At 36.7% G+C, this 27,651-nt stretch overlaps 1 protein-coding gene across 1 annotated transcript in view; it reads left to right on the top strand.

Moving 5' to 3' along the window:
• The first annotated feature begins 2,181 nt into the window (after positions 1-2,181).
• The window catches only part of LOC149070449 (uncharacterized), a 46,978-nt gene continuing 21,508 nt past the window's right edge, over positions 2,182-27,651 (top strand). Inside the window, exons 1-3 of the mRNA XM_089249782.1 lie at positions 2,182-2,382; positions 25,294-25,499; positions 25,633-25,768. Coding sequence (XP_089105908.1) covers positions 2,334-2,382; positions 25,294-25,499; positions 25,633-25,768 — 391 coding nt within the window. The 5' untranslated portion in view covers positions 2,182-2,333. The remainder of the gene's footprint in view (positions 2,383-25,293; positions 25,500-25,632; positions 25,769-27,651) is intronic.

Here is a 27,651-nt window from a genome sequence, read left to right as displayed (position 1 = left end):
CATTATTTTTCAGAAAATAGACGGGTTTTGACACACACAAAAAATCACCCTATCTCCATAGCCTTTTCCTTATGGACGCTGCTCAGCAGAATGATGCACAGGATAATCACTTGAGTGAGAGCAGATGGAAAATTATCATTAATTCTGTGCCCCACCCCCCTTCAGATATTAAACAGAATCCTTTAAAATGTTTGTCAGAGCTCGAAAATTTCCGAAATTGCCGAATAACTGTGTGACGACGCAGTTGCTTAAAAAATGGCCTCAGGAAATTTCATTTTAATTGCCATTATCTAAGTATGGTGTCACTCTCCACTATGCATATGAAGGTTTTTGACAGCTGGTTGATGCGAAGATGAATTTAGGTAAGAAGGAATATTCAACTGCCTTTGCTCACCCGGCAAGTGAGAGGATGTGGGTTCGGTTCCCACCAAAAATTTTCTCCCTTTCCCAAATTCATCTTCGCATCAGCCAACTGTTAAAACCCTCGTAATCGCCATTATCCCGAAATGATTTTTCAGCAAAACAACATAATTTGTTCACATTTATGCTGCTTAATCCCGTCGGACCAGTCAGGGTCCTGGTTCTGCAAGCCCTATAGGAGTATGGGTTAGCTGCTTCTCAATCCTGACTTCGTAATGTATGATAGAAACTCCTTCGGAAATTTTCTGAGGAGTGGAAGTGGGGAGGAGGTAACTGAGCAAATTGAAATATCACACTTCAAATCGAATGATTAGTATGTAAAATTTTTCATCACTGAAATGTCAATTTATTTTACGTGAACACAACGTGTAATAAACCTGTTTTGCGAGTTTAAATATTAGAAAAAAATTGAATCGCATATTTTTACATTTCAATTCTTCACTGACTTCATTTAAAGTAATTTATTAATATTGAAAATATAGAATTCCAAACAAATTTTAATGAACTCTCGAATAAATTTAGCTAACAAGTGCTCAAGGGGATGGTAAATTATTATACAAAACCCTCCGATATGCTTCAAAACTTTTCCCTGAGTGTTTCAAACACTGTATTCTCTCTTTATTACTGAAGAAACACTTATAATAAGTTGCTCATTGAGTGCTTTTGATAGTTCATAGGGTCCCACGCTTCTCTAAGAAACTTTTTGTTTCCCCAAGTGGGTGCGGACCACTGTTTGGAAACCTCTGTTGCGGATTAAATAGCACACAGGGTGTCCCATAAATTCATAAATATGTAGTTAAAATAATCATAAAAAATGAAAAAAAATGTATATTTGAATGCGGTTGCGAAAAAATATTCTCACGAAAGGGGGTTTTTTTTTTTTTTTTTTTTTTGGTGCAGGAAAAATTTAGTTCAAATTTTCGTCGATAGAGGACACTGCTCGAAAGCAAATCACAGAGTTTCAATTTAAAATCTTTCTTCAAACTTTTCTGCGTCTGAAACGTCCATAAGATTAAGCTGGTGAATCGTGTGACTGAGGTGGTTCGTGAAAACAACTTCACCAATAGTGCTTTGTCAACCAATGTTAACATAACAATGAAAATCCTAAATAGCGCCAGTAACAGAACATTTCAGAAAGGAGCTGTAAATCGCAAACCCTGCACTTTATATGACTATGCTTTGCATATTTCCAGTGATTTGCTTCCGTGCAGTGCCCTGTATTTACTGTATGTGAACTACTTTTTTTTCCTGTGTCAAAACGAATCTCTCTTCGTGTGAGAATAACCTTTTCTCAAACCGCACTGAAATATGCCGATTCCTTCAATTTTCATGAATGTTCATACTATTTACGAATTTCGGGACAACCTGCAGATTAAAACACTTTAATATTAAATTTCAAAGGCATTGACTTGATTAACAGTTGCATTTATTATATATTCACGGGTAAATTAATAAAATCGACTGGCACTATAACTAAATATCTCTCCTTTAAAATATATTCAAGCTAATGATTTCATTAAATTGGGAATCATAACGTTTCTGGAAAAATAGAGAGCTTCATTAAGCCGATCCATGAACTTCTAAAAAATATTCGCAACTTTTCGAAATAAAAAGGTATCAAAATGTTTTTATTTTTGGTAAGAAAAGAAGAGGTGTGTACTCGGAATGCAGCGCCCTCGGGTGGCTAAACTCTATAATGGCAGTGTCTTGCGCGCTTTTTCAAGTCAGATAACAGTTTATCGGCGCGCGCGATGTTGGAAAGCCAACTTGAGCGGGCGACTCCTAACTCAACGCTGTTTTGTGTGCAACAACCTCCGATGAGTGTTGTCTAACAATTCCATGGAATATTTTTGTTGTTATCATCGCTGCTGCTTCAAATTATTTTTGAGCTGACTTATTATCGGAGGGAAAAAATGTTACACAGTTTATACTACTTTATAATGATACTGACAGTATTGAGGGGTGAGTAGAAAAGTTTATCGTTTTAACAGTATTTTTCTCCACATGATTATTCTGCTTGAAATAAAATCTCATGGCGTGAGGTTGAACCATTTTAAAATTAAAATTAGTATTTATACATCCCGCTGTTATATACAGTAATTTGATTTTGAGATAAATTTATAATCAATTACACATTGTGCTAACTTCATAAATACCGAAATACTCGCAAGTATTTAAATTTCATACTTTGGATGATTTTCTTATGATTTAAATAGATTTTACTCCACAGAATCTTTGTTGTTTTAGCAAGTTGACTTTTCTAGTTTAAGCCGTATGTAGCTTAATTTATTTTAGCTGATCGAGGGAGATTTTTACGATAAAACTGTAAAATTAAAGCTCTCGTCATTAGCGAACTGTTATAGAATACCCTATTCGATGTACATGTTTGCAGTTATATTTACAATTCATATAATTTCCAAAGTTAATCGACGGTGAACTCATTTCACATCCATTCATTTGGTTTCGTTTCTTCGTGCATTTTCATTCATATTTCAAATTTGTCTCGCCATAAAATTTTCAATTCAATTTAACTTTATCCCTTTGGCAAAGTTATGTCAGTATAATTAATACACAGATATGTCGTTTTAAATATGAAACTAAAGTCATGAAATCCAATGTGCTCAACAAAGAAATAAACAAAATTAAAAAAAAAACTCATTGAGAATTTCAGCATGTATTAAAATATGTAATTTGTAATTATAAAGAAAACCAAAATTTCCGCATAGAACAATATCTCATAAAAAATCGGATCAAATTTTCTTATCCAAGATGTGATACACCGTTTAAAAATTTTTAAATACACTATATCATCGATTATCCGAAACAATTAGGGGCTGGGAATGTTCGGATAACTGATTTTTCGGATACCCGATCATTTGCGGAAAAAATTGTACCAGTATCAATATGAAACAAAAAAACAGTGATATTAAACACAAAACTGTGTATATTTTACATCACACGGGTCTTACAAATAACACTGAGAACTGGCTAGCCTAGTTTGACAAGTACAAAATAGCCATTAAAGTAGGCCTACAGTTTAGAAAAAGAAGCCCCAAATTTTATTTTGCTTGACTAAAAGCACTAGCGGAATTTCTACATGGCGAGCAAAATGAATTTTCCAACTAGAACGCTTTCGGTTAACCGATGTTTCGGTTGATCGGTATTCGGATAATAGATTCTCTACTGTATTGGATATATAAATTACCACTAATCTGGTATTAACTGATTACCGGTCAAAGAAGTGAAAAAGGTTTTTTTGCACTTCTTTTAAAGACGAAAAATTTGTGATTGACGCTTTTTTGAATACACTGTTGGGGTATTTTTTTTTTCTGTAATGATCTTAAAACGTGTATCAGGGTTTTGAATATATTGCACATTACAAATGGGGCAAGAGTCTCTCCGACTGATTACAATATCACGGCAATTACAATCTACGGCAAATGAAAATATAAATAAATATTCAATTAATATATATATTGAACAACAATAAATAGCAATAATTTATAAATTTATTTACAAGTTGGTAATAAATTATTTGAAGTCATAAATAAGTTTCATTGAATTATTTATGCCAATATAAGTAATTTAATTAATTTTGATATAGTTTGGTTTTTTATTTCGCGTCCTTATGATTCGGAAGACGCGTGATCCTCAAACTTTCCGCGTTCAGTTTCACCTGTTAAACGCACGATTTTTTTATCGAGCTGATAATTTTTTTCATGGTTGATGACACGTTATGGAAGCCGGAAAAAATCATTTGACAAAAACCTATTTCCACAACTGTACTTCTCATGCAGAGCTTTATTAAAGACATGCAAAACCTCAAAAATCGCACAAAAATTGAATGTGTTGAAGTTATATTATTTTCAAAATACATATAACTGCCTCCTTTGTGATTCGAACTATAGTGAGGAAAAAAATTCGAGTAGCAAACTTCAAGACAAAATAAAAAATGCTAACAAAACGTTTTACAAATTCAGGTGCACGTGCTCAGCAACAAACGAAGCCTTTCCGTTGTAAATTGAGGCATCTACCAAGAATGTCAAAGAATAAAATGGGAAGAATATGATCTCGCCTGATGTGCAAAGGCGATTCCGAATTTTTATCTTCAAACTGGCTGCAGAAATGAACGTTTAAGTTAATTTCTGCGGCCAGAAAAGGTTTAAAGGAGCCTTTGCGGGTATCCAAAGCTTGCATTTAAGTGTTTAACTCACGCCACCTGTGCCCATTCTCGTGACGTTGCGGCAGCTCGTAGAATATCACCGACGTTGTTCAAGAATCAATAAACAATATTCCAGTTGTTCGTGGCATGACGAATATATATGGACAATCATTCACACCGATCAGTTTCCAAAAGTAAGAGTTTAGCCTATTTCAAGCGGTGGTAAACCCGCAGCCACAAGTGGCATGTCGTAATATCAAGAATGGCACGCGAACACTCAATCAAAGAAATTACCTGCACTTTTAAACAATTCTGTTCCGGCTGAAAAACCTATATTTAGTAATGTAGGCCCTTTTAAAATAATAATTTTATGATGACTTTCTATTTGATGCGTTTCTGTTTAGTTCCCATCTTTGGGGTATAGATGAAGGACGTCGCATAAGTTTAAGATTAAGGATAGTCCGCAGGGAGCACGTGCATTGTATAACACAATTACATTGTGTATCCGTGAATTCTTTGGGGGTTTTTTTCTGGGTGAATTCTTTGGGGGGGAAAGTTTATTCGGGAGGGGGCAAGAACCCTGAGTCCTCAGTTTCCGGTATTTACGCCGTTTTAAAATAAAAACAATTTGGAACTCGAAACAGTAAAAAGCTGAATTTTTTTTCCGAAAATAAAGGAGCAACCAAACAATATTTCGTAGGAACAGAGGGAATGTTCGTGTCCCGTAAAAAGATACATATGATCTACGTGTTAAAATTCGTGGAGTGGCACTTGGATCGAAAATAATCTTGATTGTGAAACTGATTCGAAATGGATTGGCCATCCCTGAACTATTCAAACTGATGTGATGAGAAAGAATATGAGGTTTACGTTAAAAAGCTGCTGAAGAAATAGTGAATATGTAGAATACTATGCAGTTCTATGAATTTTATCATGAATTATATTGGAATTGCGTGTAATAGAATTACTCCTTTTTTGCAACAACAAAAAAAATATTCAATTAAAAGTCTGACGCTACATAAAAAGAAAAAGTGATTTTTGCATTTAATGAATGTCTAAATATTCCAGGTAGCTTTGCGTTGCACTTGTACGTATATATGATGCAGTTCAGGGGTCTTCAACCTTTCTCTACTCTCGTGAGCTGCCTATATCCGCCATGAGACGAACAGCACCCCCTTACAATAACCTTGGCATACGTAGATCTGAAATCTGCATAATTGTAATCCTCCGAATGCAGTTTTTACAGATTGTTTAATTGAAGCGTTGATCAGGCACGAGCATGCTCGTATCCAATTTCGTGCTCGCGAGCGACAGGTTGAAGCTGGCTGCTGTAGTACAGTCACGAAGCTGGGCTGGAAGAGATCTCGGCAACGGGATAAGCCCAGTGGCAAAGTTCTGGCGTTCATTCATTCATTGCTGTAGTACAGTCGAATCCCGTTATAACGAACTCCAAGTGGTCGGAGAAATCCCTTCGTTATAATGAAATTTCGTTATATAGCAATTCCGGCTTTTTTTTTTATTGTTCCTACGTAAACTTTTCCGGAGGGATTAGAAAAGTGTTCGTTAGAACGGGATTTTCGCTGTAACGGTATTCGTTAAAACGCCATTCGACTGCATAAACAAGGTGTCTTTTGCACGAAAGAACAGAAATTCTACGCTGTTGATATCGAAAGATAAACAATTTTCAGCTATGAGTAAGTAATTCGTCTAACACAGTGATATAATTGTATATAATTTGTGATATGATTTTTAGGGAATATATAAATAGTGTGTGTTTGTATTATATATATATATAACCATATATTAAAATAGTATAACAATATAAGAATTAAATATTATACGGCCCAAAATGGAAAAAAAAGGTAATGTTTTTTAATATCTTATTATAACACAATTTACGCTCCTTGATGCGTCTATTAAAATTTACCGGATACCTGCGATTAAAATTTCGGATTTTTGTCACGCTGTGAGTTCGCATCAAAATTTTAAAAAAATTCAAAAAATCGCGAAATTGTTAAACATCACGAATTTCAATCCACGAAGTTTCGGTAAATTTTAGTTCAAACACGATCCGTGTTAAATTTTCTTGCAAAAAGAAGCACAAAGTTACTGACTGACATTGTTTTCTACTTCTTGATCGTACGTGGAATTAATCCCACGATCTTGGGAATTAATTTAACTTTCAATATAAATTATTTAAACATTTTGTCTACTGAGTGCGTAATTAAATTTTTTCTCCAAATGATTACTTATAGAAGTGCTGTCATCGCTGCTGGATTTTTCCAGTCAGCTCATTATTTCTCTGGTATTACGGTAAATGAGATAAATTCGGTTATTTTACATAATCACCGACCATTTTGGTAAGTTTAATAGATTTTCTTAAGTTTATCCCATCTACAACTACTAAACCGCACATGCACCTCCCTCGTCCATATTCCTCTGCGGAACTTCTAACGAATTGGTGCATGTTGGAATGTGCGTGTCCATGTTGGAATGTGCGTGTCCATGTTGGAATGTGCGTGTCCATGTTGTGAACTTGACGTAAAGTTCATTTCTGTACAATGCTTGCTACGTGTAGTGTGCTGCCATCTGTCATCACGTTTTCTAACTATGGTGGAAGTATACGGAGTGAAGATTGTACCGTTGTAGACCTGTTGCTCTCTGTGGCGAGACTTTTCGAATGGGAGATCGGCTCAGATTCGCGCCTCGATGTTGAGAACAACAAGAAACCAACTTCAGTCGACCACCACTGTGGCGTTCGAACCCGGGCCCACTATGACCACTCGACAACCACAGCGGCAATTACATCTACTGGCGATTTTGCATTATATCCAAACGTCGTTGGTGAACATGACAAACCGTACAAAATTCATCACATTTACCGGTTATTACGCATAATACATTGTCGTGTATAATAAATCGGCTCCATTGCCGTGATAAGATTTATTATTTAGATGACTGTTCTCGTGGAGCCAAAGTCTGAACTGGATATAATGAACTCTGATTTAACGAATTTTTCAGAACATTCCCAAAAAAACCAATTTAGTGAATTCTGAAACCGGACCTTGATACATAACGAGCTCCTGTTCAACAAATTTTACGACCACATCCCGATATAGCGAACTCTCATTCAAACAATTCTTTGATTCAACGAATTTTTACAAATTTCTGTAGTTATGTAACCAAACCCCAATATAACAAACTCTTTTATCCCAGTATAGCTAAGTTTTTGTCCGTCTACAATCGCGACTATATACAGTAAAAGTCCGTAATAACGACAGCTCACAATCGTGAGAAAAATTGTCGTATTAATGGACTTCTCCATACAAGCGAATGGTTTTGTTTTCGTGACGTTAGCTCTTTGACAATCACCTGGAAATCACTCGTTGCATCGTGATTCTCGTTATAAGACATACTCATTATAAAGGACTTTTACTTTATACAACAAACTCCTATTTAACTAATTCTACAGTCAGACCCGATATAATTAACCCCATATTTTGCGAATTCTACAATTGCACCCGATATAATGATCTCTTATTTAACAAATTTCACGATTATACCCCGGTATTACGTATTATTTTATCAAATTAACTTCACGCATTATTTTTTCTGCATTTATCAAATTTACTAACGAAGTTTTGGTGTTATGTATAATCACCGTTAAAAGTGATAAATTGATCAAAATTACCGAGAAGTTTAGCAATTATGCATGATATATATAACCGATTTATCACATTCACCGTAACATATATATATTTTCAGATGAACAGTATGAGTTCTATTCTTTTTCGACAATCTTCGCGAAACACCCAGTACGTATTGATATCAGGTAGAAATAAGATATGGAGTTGTTCCGTCGTAACTCTCTTACGCATGCAGAAAAATTTAGGTACGGTGGCGGCTGCGAGATTTATTGAGTGTGTTTTGCCAAAGAAACGTGTTTCTGTCCCGTTGAGCCTAAGAAATGACTCGTGACAGCTTGAAAGCAATTTCGTGCTGCTGCTGACTGAAGAAATATGCTGTATCAGTACATTGCAGGCTTTATAACTTTTCAGTGACGTTGCTTATGAGAAAATCCCTTACACATATCCAAGTACTTCCTGAGACGTACACATTTTTCTCTTCGTGTTAACCCACCGACATGATTGTTTGTTTCATCTTTATTGATGAAAGGGTGTTGCGTGATGTTCCGATATTCCATTAGTGAAATAATGTGTTACAGATACAAAAGCCACAACAGGAAAATTGTCCAACGAGGTGGCTAAACAAAAGATGCTCGTAAAAAATATGGATGTCGAATAAACAACCAAAAATACCCAATGTACTCAATATAAAAGTATATATCATGAAAAATATTAATTAATAATATATAATTCATTGTCCATAAAAAAATAATATGTTTTCTTACCCCACTATGTTTACTGTACTTTTTTTTAAACGTGTCAATAGTGTTAGAATTCACGACCCCTGGAGGTAAACAATTCCATTTATTGACAACCCTATTAGAGAAAAACTCCCTGCAACACCACAAATTGGAATCGTCCTTTACTATACGGTACGTCGTCCCCTTGTTGAAGCAGCCGACTGACGGCATATTCTTAACCCATGCTTCATCTTCTATCCAACCCGTTAAAATTACTAAACTCTTCGATCATATCCCCCGACACCTGCGTTTTTCCAATGTAAACATATTCAACAAATCAAGTCTTCCTTCATAGCTCAAGCCTTATGTGTCAACAAGAGTACACGTAGGTTTTCCTCTGCACCTCCATAATCAAGTATATGTCCCTCAGTAGGTGTGGTCTCCAAAACCTTACGGTATACTCCAGTCCAGGACGAACTCAGCCCCGTAAAAGCGGAAGAATCACTTTCGGCGAACGCGAAGAGACCTTTTTGAGAATGAAACCGAGCATTCTATTCGTTTTTTTACCACCGCTGAACAATGTTCAGAAAACCTAAGCCGCTCGTCAATGAGAATTCCCAAATCGGTCGCCCTAGTTGCATCCAAGATAAGGACACCATTCAACGCGTAAGCGAACCGTGGGTTGTTCGAATCACAATGAGAGACCGTGTAGTTTTCAACACTAAACGTCATGCTAAATTCATTAGCCCATACTGCAAGCATATTCAAGTTCGTCTGGAGAATCTCCATATTGCTTTGATTCCCGACTACCCCCCATTACCTTCACGTCATCTGCGAATTAGCTAACAATCCCATCGACACCCTGATCGAATTTATCGACAAAAAGTGAAAGAAATATGCGCCCAGGATACTTCCTTGAGTAACTCCACTTGTGACGCCTGTCCAATCAGAATTCCCCGTTTACCATAACCAGTTGTGACCTATTTCTTAAAAACGATTCCATCCAATTCGGCAAAATGCATTATTCCTAGTCTTTTGTGAACATTTCAAGAGAAGAGTTTACTATGTTGGACCTGATCAAATGCCTTTCGGAAATCAGGATAAACAACATCGACGTTTTTGCCATTTCTCGAAGCCTTAGTCACGTGATCGTAGAAGATGTAATTCTCCTGAGACGGACCAGCTTATATTCCCCAGGGGGACAGAGCATGGGTCACGGTTGGTTTGGTGGTGGTTAGTCACACATGACTTTTCCCTCCCTGAACCGATGGTGGCTTTCCAATAATACGTTATTCTCACCTATCCACTTCACTCATTTTCTTTTGATAATAATTTTCTTAATTTTCGAGAGGGAGCCCATCAAAATTACTGGACGATAATCAAACGCGATCAAAAGCAGTTCCCGGAAATCAGAAAAAGCCAAATATATATAAAATGAGAAAAATGAGAAGCAGATTCACAACTAGAAAAAAAAATGTTCACGAAGGTTCTAATATTACAATAATAAAGAAGATTCTTCCTCATTACATGCAGACTCACAATGTTTAGAATTAGAGTGCACTGCTATGTAATACTTTAAAGAGCCATGATTAGAGATATAAAAATATTCACTCAGATGCCAGTTTCTCACTTTCGTTTCAGAAAATATACAGCGGCATTTCGGTGCATAACACAGTGAAATCTCGTCAGCAAGTCCCCCGGATAATGCGTCACACCGCTTACCAAATCACTTTTTGGAAAACCTCGTTGTTTCCTATAGCATTATAATGTTATTCAAGACTTGATAATGTGCCTTTAAGCACCACTTAAAGCAGGGATCCTCAACGCATGGCCCGCTGACAAAATATCACCTTTGGAGCTTTTGAACGGGGCCCCCACCGACTGTTTTTAGGAAAGTTCTGAAAACCACTAAGAGACGATTAATAAATACTATAATACAATGTAGTAATTGATAATAATTAACCCCACATATCTCGGGTTCTAAAATTGTTGGGGGGGGGGGGCAGCAGCGTTTATCAGCTCGCGCAATCAAAAAAAAATCTTGAAAATAGGTGGCAATTTCTAAAAGGTTTAGGGCTTTCCAATGTGGCAGTTATAATGCGGATCAAGAAAATTTTAAAACCACTCAAAGGGTTAATTCAATAAGAAAATTTCCTATATATCTCTTCCTTCTTCCTTCTTCATTCTTTTTCTTTCAAACCGAACATAACTGCAGTCTATCGCCATGGGACAATTTACTACCGGATGAGTTGTGCCGGAAGTGCGCATGTGCACCTAACACTTTGAGCGTGTGTCTAGTGTTGGGTGGGAATTTTTAGTGTTGCCATCTATTTTTCAAACTATGTATGATGTTCAATTGGACATTTGTACCGTTGTATGATTGTTGTTTTCTGCGGCGAGACATTTTAATGCTTTTTTTAAGGCTCGCATTCGTGCCTCGAAGTTGGGAACCGCAGAAAACCAACCTCAACCGACCACCAGCTGCGCCACCGACAGAGTTCCAATCCGCGTCCTCGCGATGAGAGTCCGTCTATGACCACAAAGTAATGCCCCGATTCATCCTTCCCCGTTTCATCCTAACACACATACACACAAGCGATTAATACCAGTTCAATTTCATCCATTCCGCCCGCACCCATCCGTATATTGATGTCTCAAACATGGGTACGGGGTGGTCTTCCATTTTTTTGAGTCAAGAACATTCGTGCATGCCCATCATTATACTAGAAGCACCTATGTAGTATCAGTGTGCCTGAACTATGGCTAACATAACGATGGACCACACAGTGGCCCTGTCCCTCTAATCTCATCCGTGCACGCCATAATTTTTTATCATCATTTGTCAAAAATTTGTGCAATTAATATTTTTAAGGTTTTAAAATAACTTTTGACATACCCATACATGGAATATTACGTTTCATACAACACAGCTCATCTCCCTTTCAGTAAAACAGTGAGAATTTCCTCTATGGTTACATCCTCTATGAATATCCAATGGGGTACACGACGATGGTACAGGTGATCCACAAGCAGAAGTGAGAATTTTAATTCTGACTAAATCAAAAATGTTTTTATTAATATTAGTAGTTTTATTATGGGTTGAAATAAAAATTAGGCTTTCATACTATATCTAATCGGGGAAAATTTTTTGAATCGCAATTCTAAATATGGAAGAAATTGAAGACAAATTTGCTGATTTATTGGTAAAATTGCTGAAGAGTGGGGAAATCAAGGATTGTAGTAATTAGCAGTAAACTAAAATGTACTTCATTGAAAAAAACATTCTTCACGACTGGGAACCATTTTCATTGAAGAAAATGCGGGAAACTGATCTGATGTGTATGGCAAAATACGGTATATTTTCAATTGTTTTTTTATACATTGCCACAAGTTGGAAAAATCACCAATTGTTGCTGAAATGTCTGAAAAATAAAAATGAATGGAAAATGAAGAACTCCTGGAACTCGCAGTAAATTGAAATAAAGCTCACGGAAAAAAGTTGAACATGGCAATTATGTGAGATAAGTATAATTTATATACGTATATTTACAAGTGTCAAATTAGAACAGAGATGAACAATAAGGAGGTCTTTCTTAGGGTTGGGGCCCCCTCCCCTCATTGTCCCAAAAGGAAAAAAAATTCTAATAAATGTAAGCCGAAATGGGCACTATTTTACAATCCGTTCCCTCGACCTTCTTTTTTCGCAAAACAAGTCCAAAAACATGAAAAAATTAAAAATAGAAAAATTGAGAAATACACAAAAAAAAACTCGGAAAACCACTAGAAAAACCACGTAAAATACATCAGTTACACAATATTTTGACCATATGAAATGTGTTTCATTAAAAGTTAAAAGAATAAGACATTAAATACCCTATCTGAAGGGCGCGGTAGCCGAGGTCGATAAGATACTCGCCTGAAGTACCAAAGGATGTTTACAGGTGTCGCGAGTTCGATACCCGGTTCGTCATTGTCGGAAAACTTTCCTGCCACTGAGGTACAACAGAAACGGCAACGTGACCGCAGAAAAAATTCCTACCGCAGGGAGTCACCCATCGAGGGGTTAGTGCACCAAAAGAACACGCCTGCCGTTCGGAATCGGCAATAATTTGTAGGTCCTTGTGTCTAATTAGCCTTCGTGTGCAGAAAATGACCGTGGTGCGATAAAAATGATCAAATGATCCTACCTGAAATTAATTTTGTATGTATGGAAGTCACAAAAGCGTGAGGCATTCAGGATGATTAGGTCGAAAAACGTGGGTGAAGTTTGAACCCCATGAAGGAGAAGGGAATACCATTTTCACTCGATATATTGGTAAAATCAAAAAAGGATTTAAGAAAATCATTTCTATTGTATGTTTTTTTAATTCTTGAACATTTACCACAATTTTTTTTTTTTTAAATTCCAATACTAATATTAGAATTAAAATTGGATAGAAAGTTAACTTTAAATTTAAATAGCTTTGTTTTGTCAAAAATTCCGATATTTACAAGACAATTATACAGACAAATATTTAAGTGAAGGAAATCAGCAGCGGGTCCATGATTGGTTCTCTTAGGTGTCCAGTCCGTAGGGACCACTTAGTTAAAGGAAATATTCGCAGTTAAAGGTAATGAGGTCATCGATGTATCTGAAACCCATAACTTGATGTTTAGCGAGTTTGTTTCACAAAATATTCGCAAAAGCACTGGAAAAGCATGAACTCATGGGTGTGTAGCCTTAATTTATTTAAAAGCATCGATGCAATTATACAAGTGGTTATCAAAGATGCAAAATTTTACCAAAATTATTCCAATTATAGGCGCCTCAATGAACCGATGAACAATTCCGACACAGCCACCTGTTCGAATGTGTGAAATGATAATAAATTACCTCTTTGATGATAAGACGGACTTACGCACTTAGTGATTATATTCGTTCTTCACCCTACGGCTATTATTTCAGTAAACCCCCCCCCCCACCGCCCCCGCGTTTTACGGCCAAATAAAAATTCCCCAGCAAAAAGCCTACTTATATAACGTAGTTCGAACCCCTCCTTAATGGTCACCCTTAGATGCGGTCACAGGCACTATTTTCATCCATTGGACCGCTGTACAGACACTAATAGTTGCGATTTTAGTTCTAATCATGCTCAATAGATGACAGCACAAATTTTAATATATGTGAATTGGGGGGGGGGGGGGGTGTTGTGTTAAAAAATGTATGGGCAACAGTAAATCTCGTATTACACAAATATTCCTCTTGAGAATTGATATAATTTTCGTTCCCCGAAACACACAAACTCGAAATGTCAGCCGTTGGATCTCTCTCTGCATTATAAAATCATTCAAAGTCCAGTACTGTCGGCTAAGCATCTCATCCGTAATATGGACGAAGTCAGGTCTATCACGGAATCGGCTGAAATGATCGACGTTTTGGATGCCATCGATTGGATAAAGTGAAACAATGCGATACATGAAACTTTTGTTATTATTAAAGGAAATTGATGTTTTCTGGATATTACGCCGAAGTAAACTCGGAAAGAAAAGTCACCTGGTCTCCACCACCAAACCAAACATTATTCCCAATCTGGTCTCCACCGGGAATCGAATCGTTAGAACCCAGGTTCGATCCCGGTGAAAGAATATACATAACAAGAGATTATCTCTAACGAGCTTGAGGCGACCACAGATAGATTGCGGCTTCATTTTCAACCCGACTCTCTAATGGCTTTAAATTACAATATAGCGATATGGCCGGAGTTGGTGAAATAGTACGTAAGTGAAAAAAAAATTCCACGTTTCAAAGTGTAATTTTCGTTGAGATATTTGAATTCAAAAACTCGGGAAACCTTGAGAAAGAACAAAAATTAATGGACAACGCGTCTTTCGCAACTTTTCTACAAATTTTGAATTCAGATTATTCTGCGAATATTGCATTTTGAAACGTGGATTTTCTTTTGGTATCAGGAGAGACAGGGCAACAAGTTTTTAACTGACTTTTGGGCACAGAGTGTCCATATAAAAAGGTTTTTTTTGTTTGTTTTTTTTAATTTTGACAACTGTACAACTCCTTGCAACATGAATGACACAGCAGATGAAATTCCTGACTTTGCACATTCATATTCCACAAGCATGACTTTAATGTCTTGTCACCGTTTTCTTGCTACAACATTTTGAAAATCGTCAGTTGATCGTAAGACACTGTATGTATAGTGTAAAATTTTTTTATTATGTCACCTTTTGGCTTTTTTTGCTGCTTTCTTCTCTCGTAGGATGAACAGTCTTCATCTTCTTTCTCGCTTTTTTTTATCTCTAGTTTATTTTTCCCACTTTCGGATCTTTTATTGTCAGGTTTTTTCAGCCTCTTCAAGTTCATTCTACTTCCTTTTAATTACATCCAATTGTAATGCCTTGCCTAAGAAAACTGATTATCCTACCTACAATGTCAGTATGTTCAGCAGCAAGTTCTTCAGTGGCATCTTGAACACTGGAAAAAGCAGTTCTTAGCTAGCAACAGTCTGGCTATAGTTGTTTACAAACGGCATTGTCTTAACCGACAACTTTGTCCCATACCATGGAAATTACTGAAATTTCACGAAGGATATTATGTATAAAACGATCCTTCCATAATTCCCTTAAAGCGAGATTGGTGCGTGGCATCGAAACATCTTTAGATATATGTGTATTTTATATACATTTTCTTAAGTTTTGATATGACCTGTTGGTTCATAAGTTGCAAAAGAGATGTAACACGCGAAAGAGGAAACTTTATTTTCATAAAGTTCAAATAAATTCAATTTATTAAATTCTTTCTCCGAATCATCTTCCGAACGGGATGGATGCCCAACAGAAGCACAGCCTTTCCGGGCAAGTTGCTTTTTGCTCTAAAATACGTTTTCACTGCCGCTCCGAACAAGGCCCTCTACATACTAAACTAGGATCTTTGGGGGCTCCTAATCTGATTTTTTACGGGCCCTATTGTAGTGTTTTGTTAAAAACCGAAAATAAAAATAAGAATCGTCCCGAATGCCTGGGCTGGAGCCCACCCATGTAAGAGCCATTGGTTACAAGACCTTAATAATAAAGTTTGATGATAGGTGTCTTCTTTACAGATGAAACATACTACTAAGATCAGACATATAAGTTTGAATGATCTACATTCGAACGTTCAAAAACAGTTCTGAGACTTATTTTATTACGGAAGAATGAAACAGATAGAACCTGTTTATTTGATTTATCTTTCGAAGTAACTAACCTGTGACTATACATTTTTGCCATTGTTCATACAAAGATGTAAATGATGATTGCAAGCCTTTTTATGTCACGCCCTCCAGTGTCTTCGTCGCTGCACTTCTTCGGAACCTGAGAATCGTTGTTGCTCAAGCAGATTCTTCATCCGAGTAAAAGGGGAAAAGTCACATGAGGCAAGATTAAAGGAATAAGCTGACTGTGAAAGTATCGGAATGTGATGTTTGACAGGTAATCAGACACCAGAAGGGACTTGTGAACCGGCGCATTGTCGTGATGGTGTCATCACACTCGGTCTTCCAGAGATCTGGTCACTTGCGTCTCAATGAATCACGCAGACGTTTAAGGACTCGTAGGTCCATTCTGGTGTCAGATTGCCTGTCAAAACATCACATTCCGGTATTTCTTATTCCCCCCGATCTTGCCGCATGTGACTTTTTCCTTTTTTACTCGGATAAAGAATCTGCTTAAGGGGCAACAATTCTCAGGTTCCGAAGAAGTGCAGCGACGAAGGCACTGGAGAATGTGACAAATAAAAAGCTTCCAATCGTCATTTACATTCTTTGTATGAACAATGGCAAAAATGCATAATTGCATAGGGTAGTAACTTCGAAGGAAACACCAAATAAACAGTTTCTATCTGCAGTCATCCTTCCGCAATGAAGTAAGTCTCGTAACTTTTTGAACGTAGTAGTACAATCTCCTGGAATGGCAAAGATGTTCAGGTAGATTCAGGTAGTTGAAAAGTACTAGAGCAGTGACTTGACGCACCTGATCCGAGATCATGTCCATTGAGTCAAGGTGACAAGATCAACTTCAAAGAGAAGAGACAATCTTTACTATATAGCCCTGGATAGAGCGAATATTTTTGTTGTGATTTTAATGTTGTGGCTTTGCCGTTTGCCCTCTGGTCAGCTTTATACAAATACTACAAATACAAATACAACGCCACAACAGGCAAAATGCCCAACGAGGTGGCTGATAAAAAGATGCCCATAAAAATATGGATGTCATATGTTTCAAAAATACAGCAACCCCATTAAAAATGCAATTAACACAAATTATAAACAATATATACACATGATAAAATATTATACAATGCCCATAAAGAATACTTATGGTTGTCTTATTCTAAGAATGGATTGCTTCTCGATTTACCCCAACATGTTTATCGTATTTCTTTTTAAACGTGTCAATTGTGTTACAATTTACTACCTCCGGGGGTAAGCTATTCCATTTATTAACAACCCTATTAGAGAAAAATTCCCTGCGACACCATAACCTTGCATTGTCCCTCACCAATCGATACTGGTGTCCCCTTGTAAAAGCAGTTGATTGGCGGTGTACTAAAAGTTCATGGTCCATCCTATCCATCCCATTGAAAATTTTGAACACTTCGATCATATCTCCTCGACACCTGCGTTCATCCAATGTAAACATATTCAAAAAATGAAGTCTCTCTTCATAACTCAAGCCCTGTGTGCCAATAAGGACACGCGTAGCTCTTCTCTGCACCCCTTCAATCAAGTCTATGTCCCTCTGTAGGTATGGTCTCCAAAACCTTACCGCATACTCCAGTCCAGGACGAACTAAGCCTCGAAAAAGCGGAAGAATGACTTTAGGAGAACGCGAAGAGACCTTTTTGAAAATGAGACCAAGCATTCTATTCGCTTTTTTGACAACCGCTGAACAATGTTCAGAAAACTTAAGTCGCTCGTCAATGAGAATTCCCAAATCGGAGACTCTAGTTGCATCCGGGATAGTGACACCATTCAACTCGGGTTGTTCGAACCAAAATGAGCGACCATGCACTTATCAACGCTAAACGTCATGCTCCATTCATTTGCCCATGCTGCAATCCAGTTTAATTTGATCTGAAGCAACTCCCTATCGCTTTGATTCCCGATTACCCCCATTAGCTTCACATCATCTGCGAATTTGCTAGTAATTCCATCGATACCCTGATCGAGTTTGTCGATAAAAAGTGAAAAAAGTATGGGGCCAAGGACACTTCCTTGAGGAACTCCACTTGTATCGTATACATGTATCGACCTGTGTGCATTTGGTTTTCAAAGCTGTAAAATACGACAGTAAACAAACTTCAGACAGCCACCATTTGATCGCATCAGCTTTTGAACCCAGATATTTGCGACGTGAATCCATCACAATACAGACACTACCGTACAACGACTTCTTAATACGGCTGTCAGACCTGACACGATCCAGGCTCTGTCCCATCCGGGATATAAGCCTTGTGTGGTGTGTGGGTTTCTTAATACGGCTGGGATTCTCGTCAAGTACATTACGGCATTTCAAGTTTCCACTGAAAAGCTACGATAGAACCTGAAGTGGTATCACCAGATGTTAAAAATTGCCTCTTCCCCATCTTTGTTTTATGAGACTTCCATTCGAGAAAGATATATAGCGTCTACACAAAAATTAACATTCGCTAGAGTTTGGAAACTACAGCTAGCAAACCTGTTTTCCTGAATCTTTTCACGCTAGTTAACCCTTAGACTGCTACCGTCGTCTATAGATGATAAACGCTATAAGCCTGTTCAGTTGCTTTCGATGATTCGTGATACAAGGGAGAGGAAGAGGTTTTTTTTCTCTACAATGCATAAGGCATAATTTCGACTATTCGCGCAAGCAAAGGATTAAAGACAACAAAAAAAACTAAAAAATACCCATTTACAATTTATAAGTCAAACCCTTCCAGTGGTTTTTTCCTCGCTCCTTCTTTCAATGAAATGAATTTTTTCCTTCCTTATGCAAAGATTCACCAAAAGTGGAAACATGGTGAGCACAATAGAATTTATTAAAATATCTGATATTTTTGCATGAAGCTCCAGCTGAGCGCCAGCGCCCACGAATCTAAAGCATTTCCGACGCGCTCTCCTGAATTTAATTCCCTTTTCTTCAACTGAGCTTTTAGATTCTAGAGCGCCATGCATAAATCAGTGACGTAGAAGGAAACGTATGAAATAGAAAAATACAAAATACGAAATTAATTCTCAAGCGTAATATCTTGTCGGGAAGAGCTATATAATATAATGGAAAAATAACCAAATAATGATGAGTGAAATAATAGTGAAGAATAATCTATAATGTAATGCCAAATAAACTTATAGAGAATTACACAGGGTGAACGTGACCTGTTCTGCCAAACAAAAGGGAGTGATAGACGAACCCAAGTGGAGCATAAAACACCCTACTAACCCTGTCGTATTTCGAACCGTTTTCGAGTTATGGTGGATAAAGCGATTATGAAAAAAAAGTGTCAATTCGAAAAGAAACCAAATTTGTGAAATTTCTGAAATACTTCAAGCAAACTAAGCACATATTTGGAAAGAACAGAATAAATTCTTTACGGTGACATCTCATTTTCATCATAATATCCGGATTTACAGGCGAGCTACACAAGCACTGAGAGATTGACCAAGTTCAAAATCGAATTTTCGCCAACATTTTCGATCACCAATTTCGCAAACACCTTCTTTTAGTAGATATTGGCGACAATTATTCGATTATACACTTCTATAATATCTCAGCGCATGTATCTCACCATTTAATCAAGATATCTTGTGGATGGATATGTAGCGTCACCTTGGATTTTCTGTGAAAAGTTAAACTGTAGCCAATATCTATTATTGAAAATTTCGAGATTCTACTTCGATGTACGTCGATTTCAGTGATGTGTTGCAAACAAAAGGCTAAATTTCTTCTGAACTAGAACACCGACATGGTTTTTTCTAGGCTCCTTCGAAAGCTGGTGAATTGGATAAATGTTTGGTAAATATGACCACTCGGGTAGGATATTTGCAGGATTGTCCGTTAAAAATTTTGGCGACAATTTGATTTTGAATATTGTCCATCTTTCTGCGCTTGTCTCTCGCAATTAATTCCGGATATTCTGATGAAAATGGTGTCACGTTATAGAACTTTTTCTGCTATTTCCTAGAATTGAATTGAATTTACTTCCATTGGTCTTGAAGCCGCTAAAACGCGCATTTGCAACCTCGGCAATTTATTTTCCAAATGATCTACGAATAGAATGAGAGTTCCATGTTTCAAGTGAAGTGATTTAATCCCGTATGTCATATGATATTCCGATGGATAAAGTGCGTGTATTTTTTATTCTTTATAAAATATATGCACGAGCTACTCATAAAGTCTCAGGGATAAGAGTTATTTTTCGAGAGTTTTGTGGCCTCGAAGTAAATATAAGATAGAATGAATGAATCGAGTCGGAAAAATGCGAATTTTTGCAATACATTTTTTATTCGAGATATTTCTCTCGTCTTTCACGAGACCACAAAACAGCGTCTTCAAATTTCATGACTTTCACTCTGAGGCTATATATACATATTCTTCTCCGAGAGAGAGAGATGGACGCTTTCTAATTCAATATTCAGCTTCAGCTGCAGACCCTCGTTCGCATATTTCATTTGGATTCTCTTGTGGCGATGCAAACGACAGTCACAAATACGCCGAGCACAAATCTCTCGCATTCTTTCTTTATTGATATATATATTCATATCCTACTTGCGCTTAAAATCGCTGGTACGCCATGAAACTCATGAAATATTCATGACGGAATGAATATCCGCGTAAAACACATCGTGCGTCACAGAAGTTTAATTCAACATTCATAAAGAAAAAGAAACTCGATCTAAATGTCTTGTTTTCCGTGCGAATCGCTGTTTTGCGAATATTTATTAAATTATCGTCAATCCTTAGAGCTGCAATGACGAAATATCTCGTCTAGCTTGCTGCCTTTTATTTCGGCAATTACAAGATAGCTCACCTAACTAGATGGTTTTTTTTTATTTTGGCAATTACGAGTTAATTCACCTAATTTGATTCTTTAATTTTGGCATGTACGTGATATTTCGCCTAACTTGATGATTTTCATTTCGGCATTTGCGAGATATCTTGCCTATCTTGATGCCTTTTAGTTCGGCAAATATGAAATATGTCACCTAAATTGATGCGTTTTATTTCGACAACAACGGTATCTCACCTAACGAGATGCCTTCTATTTCGGCAATTACGTGATATCTCGTCTCACTTGAACCGTTTCTGTAACAACGGTTTAACATTTAGTATAACTTTATGCCTTTTACTTCAGCAATTACAAGATATCTCGTCTAACTTGATGCTCATATTTCGGCAATTACGAGATACCTTGCCTCTTCGAGACCCTCTTGTTTCGACAATGATAAAGCCTAAAGATGTCCCTGAAGTAGGTTTGTTCGCGAACATGTGTTTTCTATTCCCCCCCCCCCAACATGTCAGATCGCATGATAGTGGGAGTCAGCTTTTGTTCAAAGTTCAATAACAGAAGAAGGGTGGCCTACAGTATAAATAATAGAAAAAGGAAGAGTATTTCTCTGTCTTGGTTCTTTTTATTATTGTTCTCGGTGTTGGAGGAGGGAGAAAGTACTCATCTCCTGCACAAAGTCGGGCAAAAAGTGTTCTTCTCGGACAAAATACGTGACATTTTCCAGAAGAGTGAGTTTAGTGATTTCCACTGTGGAAACCATAATGCGGATCAGTGAAATTTTAAAAACAGCTCACAGGGATATATCTATAATGTTCCACGGCCAGAGAAGATGAAAGAAACTACCTATTAGATCTTTCAGGATCGATATGTCGTTGCTGAGTTTTGTCTACTCCTGAGGTGAACATCGTCATCTTCACGGCAGTAGTGAATGAAACGTCTGCCTGTAAAGCGTGTGTTGTGTTACTGATTACTTTCGGTTTTTTTTTTAAATGCAAGTGTTTGATGATGCAAGCGCTCCTACACAACACATGCGTGAAATTCCACAGAAATGTTTCCTTTGGCAGCCATGATGCAAATGTGTAGTCAACGTATTTTGATATATTTTCGGGTTATTAATATTTAGAGGCCCGGTCATGGGCCCTCATATACTGCAACTGAACAAAAAATGGAATCATATATTGCAACCGGACTCAAAATGTAATCATATACTGCAACTGGACTCAAAATGGAATCATATACTACAACTGGACTCAAAACGAAATTATATACTGCGACGAGCTGCTTTTTGGAAAACTGAAAACCTTACTTCCAGAGACTGTAATGATCATGTCAGAAGAGAAGACTTCGTAGTTTGCACTTAAGACTAAAAAAAAAAAAATCTAGTAATTCATACAGTATATAAAGCCGTATTATATAGTATATAAAATGTCCGAAAAGGATAAAAACTGTAGAACTAGTAATGCAGCACTTATTTTCTACACAAAAATATCAGACAAAAATATCCACATTACAAAAATATGGTTAATCTGCTGCCACCTATAAAAAAGTAAACTATCTTGTGTAATTTTTAAGTGAAGTTAGTTGTTAGTTTCAAACTGGTATGTAAAGTGAAAACGAACAAAATATACTATAATATATATTGTTTTCCTTTATGCTGCATAGCAGTGTAAATTTTATGCTCCAAAATATCAGTTAATATGTTTTTTTATGATTGCCACTAAATTCATTTTGTGAATATAGTAACCGGTATTTTGTCGTATGAAATTTACACCTATGAGAAGCATAAAAAAAATTAAAGTTTTACATTACATTTTTTTTATTTGTATTCTGCAAAGTCCTTGTTTGCGCGGTTTCTCGTACTTATAATAGTCAAGTATAAAAATACGAAATATATTAAGTCAGAAAGTTGGAAATTCTCCTCCAATTTCTTTTCACCTTCTTGAATTTTTTTTGCCACTTATGCCAGTTCACGAAAACATTCACTTAATTTTCGTGGTCTATGATGAAAAAAAGTTATGAGGAACATTGAACTAAGCCATACAAGCCCAGGCTTTTGGTGCCGTTGGGTAATTTTATACATTGTCTCGCAATTCGAGACTATAATGCCCTCCGATTTCTTTTTTTATGATGTCTCGGTTTTTTTATTAGGGTTTGTCTCAGTTTCTCAGTCGCATGATCTGACCACTTTATCATAGTTCCGGCGCCTGCCCATGTCCGGTCCCGTACCATAAATCGGCTATGATTCTATAACCGGGATGAATTGTAACTTGGTGACTTTTTTTCCGACGCCAACAGAGCGGATAATTGTTATTAGCGGTATGAATAATTTAGATTTTTAATTCGCGAACACATTATGTTTTTGTATTTAGTTCAAAATTTCGTTTATTTAAATTATATATTTCGATATTTTTTATACAAATAAATGGATTTGTTTATAACATTTTCTTAAGTTGGTAAATCCAGTGATAATATTTTCCCTGCATGTAAAGTATTGTGATTCGGGTATCTATTATTTTAAGTTACATGCCCGACCAGACATGTATTGTTTTGGAGATTCGTCCAGCCCTGGTGTGTGAAAATACGCTTTTTTTAAATAATCTTTCTCATCAAACCGGGTGCATCTCTAAAAAGTTGGCTTAAATAAATGTAACGAAATTCTTTGAACGTCCATAAGAAAAGTGTGGGGGTTGCAAAATATAATTTTTATTTTCATGATTATTCCAATGCAAAAGATGATCCGAAACCTCTATTTTTTAAATTGAATTCTTGTCGTTTCATTGAGAAATGTAACAATGTATGACATTTGAAATTAAATATGATGTGCGAAAAAGTATTTAAAAAAATAATAAAAAAGAAGTTTATGTGCAAGAGGGGAATTCGAAATGAAGAAAACTAATTAAATTGATCAAATACGAGATTTTGTGAGTAAGCTGAAGACTTATCGCATCTGAAGACTATATTAGCATCGCAGCTGAAGACAGATCCAAGTCCAGACTCGCCTGACTGGAATTTCACTGGAACATCAGATATTTTTTCCGCATTTCGCAATCAAGGTAAACGCGGCCATCTCAATTAAACCCTTACCAACCTGGTCATTTTTCCTATGTAGGGTTATGTGATTTGTGTGTCTAATAAACTAATGCTATATAGTACACTGCCCATAAAAATATTATGGTTGTCTTATCTAAGCATGGACAACTTCCCGATTTATCCCAATATACCCTCGGCAACACTACTTCCGTAAATCTGTGCAACTGGACGCAACAATTCATTAGCACATTCCCCGAGGACCCTTGTATAAATATCATCTGGTGCTGGTGCTCTGCTCGCACATACATTTTTTATAAGTTTTAGGACTTCTACACCTTCCACTTGGATATCGTTGAGGACTTTATCACCCCATGATACACTTGCACTTTAAATATTATCTTCCCTATAAAACATCGATGCGGAAAATTTATTGTAAGCACCACACATGCGCAAGTTGCTCTTTATCCTAGATTCTTCTATCGCGAGGGAGCCGATAAGTTAGAGAGAGGCCGGTATCTTATTGACATACGTGGAAAATGAGTTTGTTTCAGCTCCAATAACATCTGTCAACCTTGGTTCAACTTACTTTTTAGTATTCCTTACCCTTTCTTGAAAGCCCTTTTTTCAGTAAATGATGACTGGTCACCTGTTCCACTTTTATACTTTGTAAATGCTTTTTTTTTCTTTTCGAGATCAAGATTACGCACTTGTTCCGAGAACCAGAGGAGGTGCGACCATCAAATGCGCTTTTCACGAACAAACGGTATGGCGTCATGCAAAACCGAGGATAGTTTTGCCTTAAACTGTTCCCATTGAAGTACCGATCTGCAAAAAGGTCAAAGCTGGTTCTTCGAAAAAAAAAAAAGAACCATTCTTCCCTTATCAACTGTACCCCAAGAAAAGTTACAGAGAAAACTTAGGACACGATGATGAATATAAGTAAACTAGTCTCCCACCGAAACATGTTCAACAAGATCCTCCGGACAACTGAGAACTTAAGTTAAATATATAAGTAACTAAATATAAGTAACGTACTCTTAGTGGCTTCTGATATCCGCTAATACAAAATATTATGTAAGATCACTCAAAGGACACAAATCTAACACCCGAGGAATGACAAAAAATAATTTTGTAAGTTTAAAATGTAAGTGTAAAGTTTTCTGGTCGTATGTCAGATAATACGGCTAAATAAAATCTGAGAAAACACTCTCTTGGATATCACTACTACACACCCTGTATTTCGTACTCCATGTGAATATTAATATTTTTTACTTGTGGCATTGATTCCATTTCTTCCAGGTTGTCTTTCTGTGCGTTTCGATTATTTGGGTGTTCCTGGTTCAGTACTTCGGGGTGATTCGGTCTGGTTGGATTGCGGCTACGATTTGCAAGAAGATGAGTTGTACTCCGTTAAGTGGTACAAAGACAATTACGAGTTTTATCGATACTTACCGAGTGACCATCCGCCGTCACAGGCTTTAAATCTAAAAGGTGTCTACCTAGATGTGAGTATTGATAACGTGATTCGGATTTAAAAATGCTTTTGGTATTTTGATGTGATTTTCGGATGGTATTTCATGACAGCAATCAAAAACAAAGTCTCAAACTTGTTTTGATGGTTTATCTTTTTTTTTCCAGATTTGGCGCTCGAACGCTACGCACGTGTATTTGAAGTCGACGGATCTGGATACGGAAGGTAGTTATGCCTGCGAGGTATCCACAGATGCTCCATCCTTTAGAACCGTCAGAGCAGAAAAAGAGCTTAGAGTGTATGGTTGGTATTTGATATCGAATGTTTTGAGTATATCTCCCTCTTCTTTTTACATATTCTTCGGATTGCAATCTGTGTAAAATATGCGTTCCTTTATTGGGGGAGGGTAAGAGTACGCATCTGCAGCATAGAACCTCTTCATGACAGACACCCATAGGAAGGACAATTTTGTCCGCTAAGGGGGAGATACGATATACAAAAGACACCTCGTTTATACGACTTTCAAATTTATACGATGTTTAGCTTCGGTTAAAATTGGTTCCTATGCATTTTAATGCTAGAATTTATATGTTACTGTGTATAAAGTGATACACCATGTTATGCATAACACTAATCGTCTCGATAAAGAAAGTTTCATTAAATTCCACTACATTTATCACTTTTACCGGACAATATGAATAATTCTCAAATAAAGTTAGAAAGTCTGATAATTATAGAAAAATTTATAATCTTTATTATTTTAATGAAACCAATACATTTGTTTCACCCGTACATGATATACGTGCACCACAAATATTTTGCAATAAAAATTGAATGAAATTAAAATAAGTGTGAAAAGGTTAAAAACATTCATAACAATGTTATCAGGCTTGTAATATTGGCTTTCTTCACACGTATCGAAAAACAAAACCAACATTACCATTCGAATTCCGCATCGTGGACCATAGTTACGTTCAATTAATTAAATAATTAATTGGCGATTAATCATATTTACCAATATGGGCTTGAACATAATCTTGATTGAACATGATAAATTCTGTATTCTAAATGACCGAAAATTAATTAGAGTTTGCCTTACTGTCAACCATCGAGACAATAAAGTGTTCGAGACTCTGCCGCGAAGCTGGGCTGGAAAAAATCTCGGCAACGGGATAAGTCCAGTGGCAAAGTTCTGGCGTTCATTCATTCATGGCAATTATCGATAGTGTCCGCTAACTGGAAGTGAGATAGATTAAAGCCCCATTCCACGGGACCAAGATCAGAAAACTGTCCATTGGAAGAGGTTTAACTGCAGTGGAATTTTGATAATAAAAGTAAAACTTTTACCCTGTAAGTGGCCATAAGAAATCACTAACCCCTCTTTAAAATGCCACATCTTTTTTAACGAAGTAGGCTTTTTCCGATTTTCAGCACGTGAAAATTAAGGGTATAGGAAAACTTTTTCCATTGAGAAATGATTTTTAGGAAGTATTTACAAGCTCCAACGTCACAGGCAAATAAAGTTCAAAACTCTATCGAAAGCCGCTTTTCCATCTGCCCAGGCTCTGGACAATCCTATGATGAATATTACATTAAATGTGGAATTTGTTCCAGCCTATGAACAATCCTATGATGAAGATAGAATTAAATTTAGAATTTGCAAGGAGTTTGGTAGCTTGAGGAATAGAATGCTTAAGTTATGAGGTCATCTGTTTTGGACTAATGTTAAATGTTTTGGGTGCGTATTCTTGGCAAACAGTCTTGCACACTCTTAACCGATGGGGCAGAAAAGAGCACACATTTGCCCTTTTTTAACCCTTTGCAGTCTTGTGTCGAGGTGGAATAAAAATCATGATGAAACGGTGCTTCATTGTTATAATGGCCCCTTACTATTGCATGCAGACCATGTAAGCTTAACTTGTTAGCAAAGCGCATAAGCTATTCAAAAAACGCAAAAACTAGCATCCCGGGGCCGCTTAAATCACGAACTGGTTAAATATCAACAGAGTACCGAAAAACTTAAGGACCGCAAAGGGTTAAAGAATTTGTTACTTATTCATTATTTTTTTGCTTATTTTTTCGTATCTTTACTCCTAATTTAATAAACTGTGTTTTTGGATAATGAAAAGTTACTAAAGTTAATAACTAAGCTCTTTTTGCATAATAAAACTATGTTCTGTGAAATT

Source organism: Pholcus phalangioides, unplaced genomic scaffold (genome assembly GCF_987345545.1).
Source record: "Pholcus phalangioides strain wild (caught in Gottingen) unplaced genomic scaffold, Ppha-v1.0 ptg000022l_1, whole genome shotgun sequence".
Taxonomy (NCBI): Eukaryota; Metazoa; Arthropoda; class Arachnida; order Araneae; family Pholcidae; genus Pholcus; species Pholcus phalangioides.
Note: the sequence above shows the minus strand (reverse complement) of the source record. Positions and strands in the feature narration are given on the sequence as shown.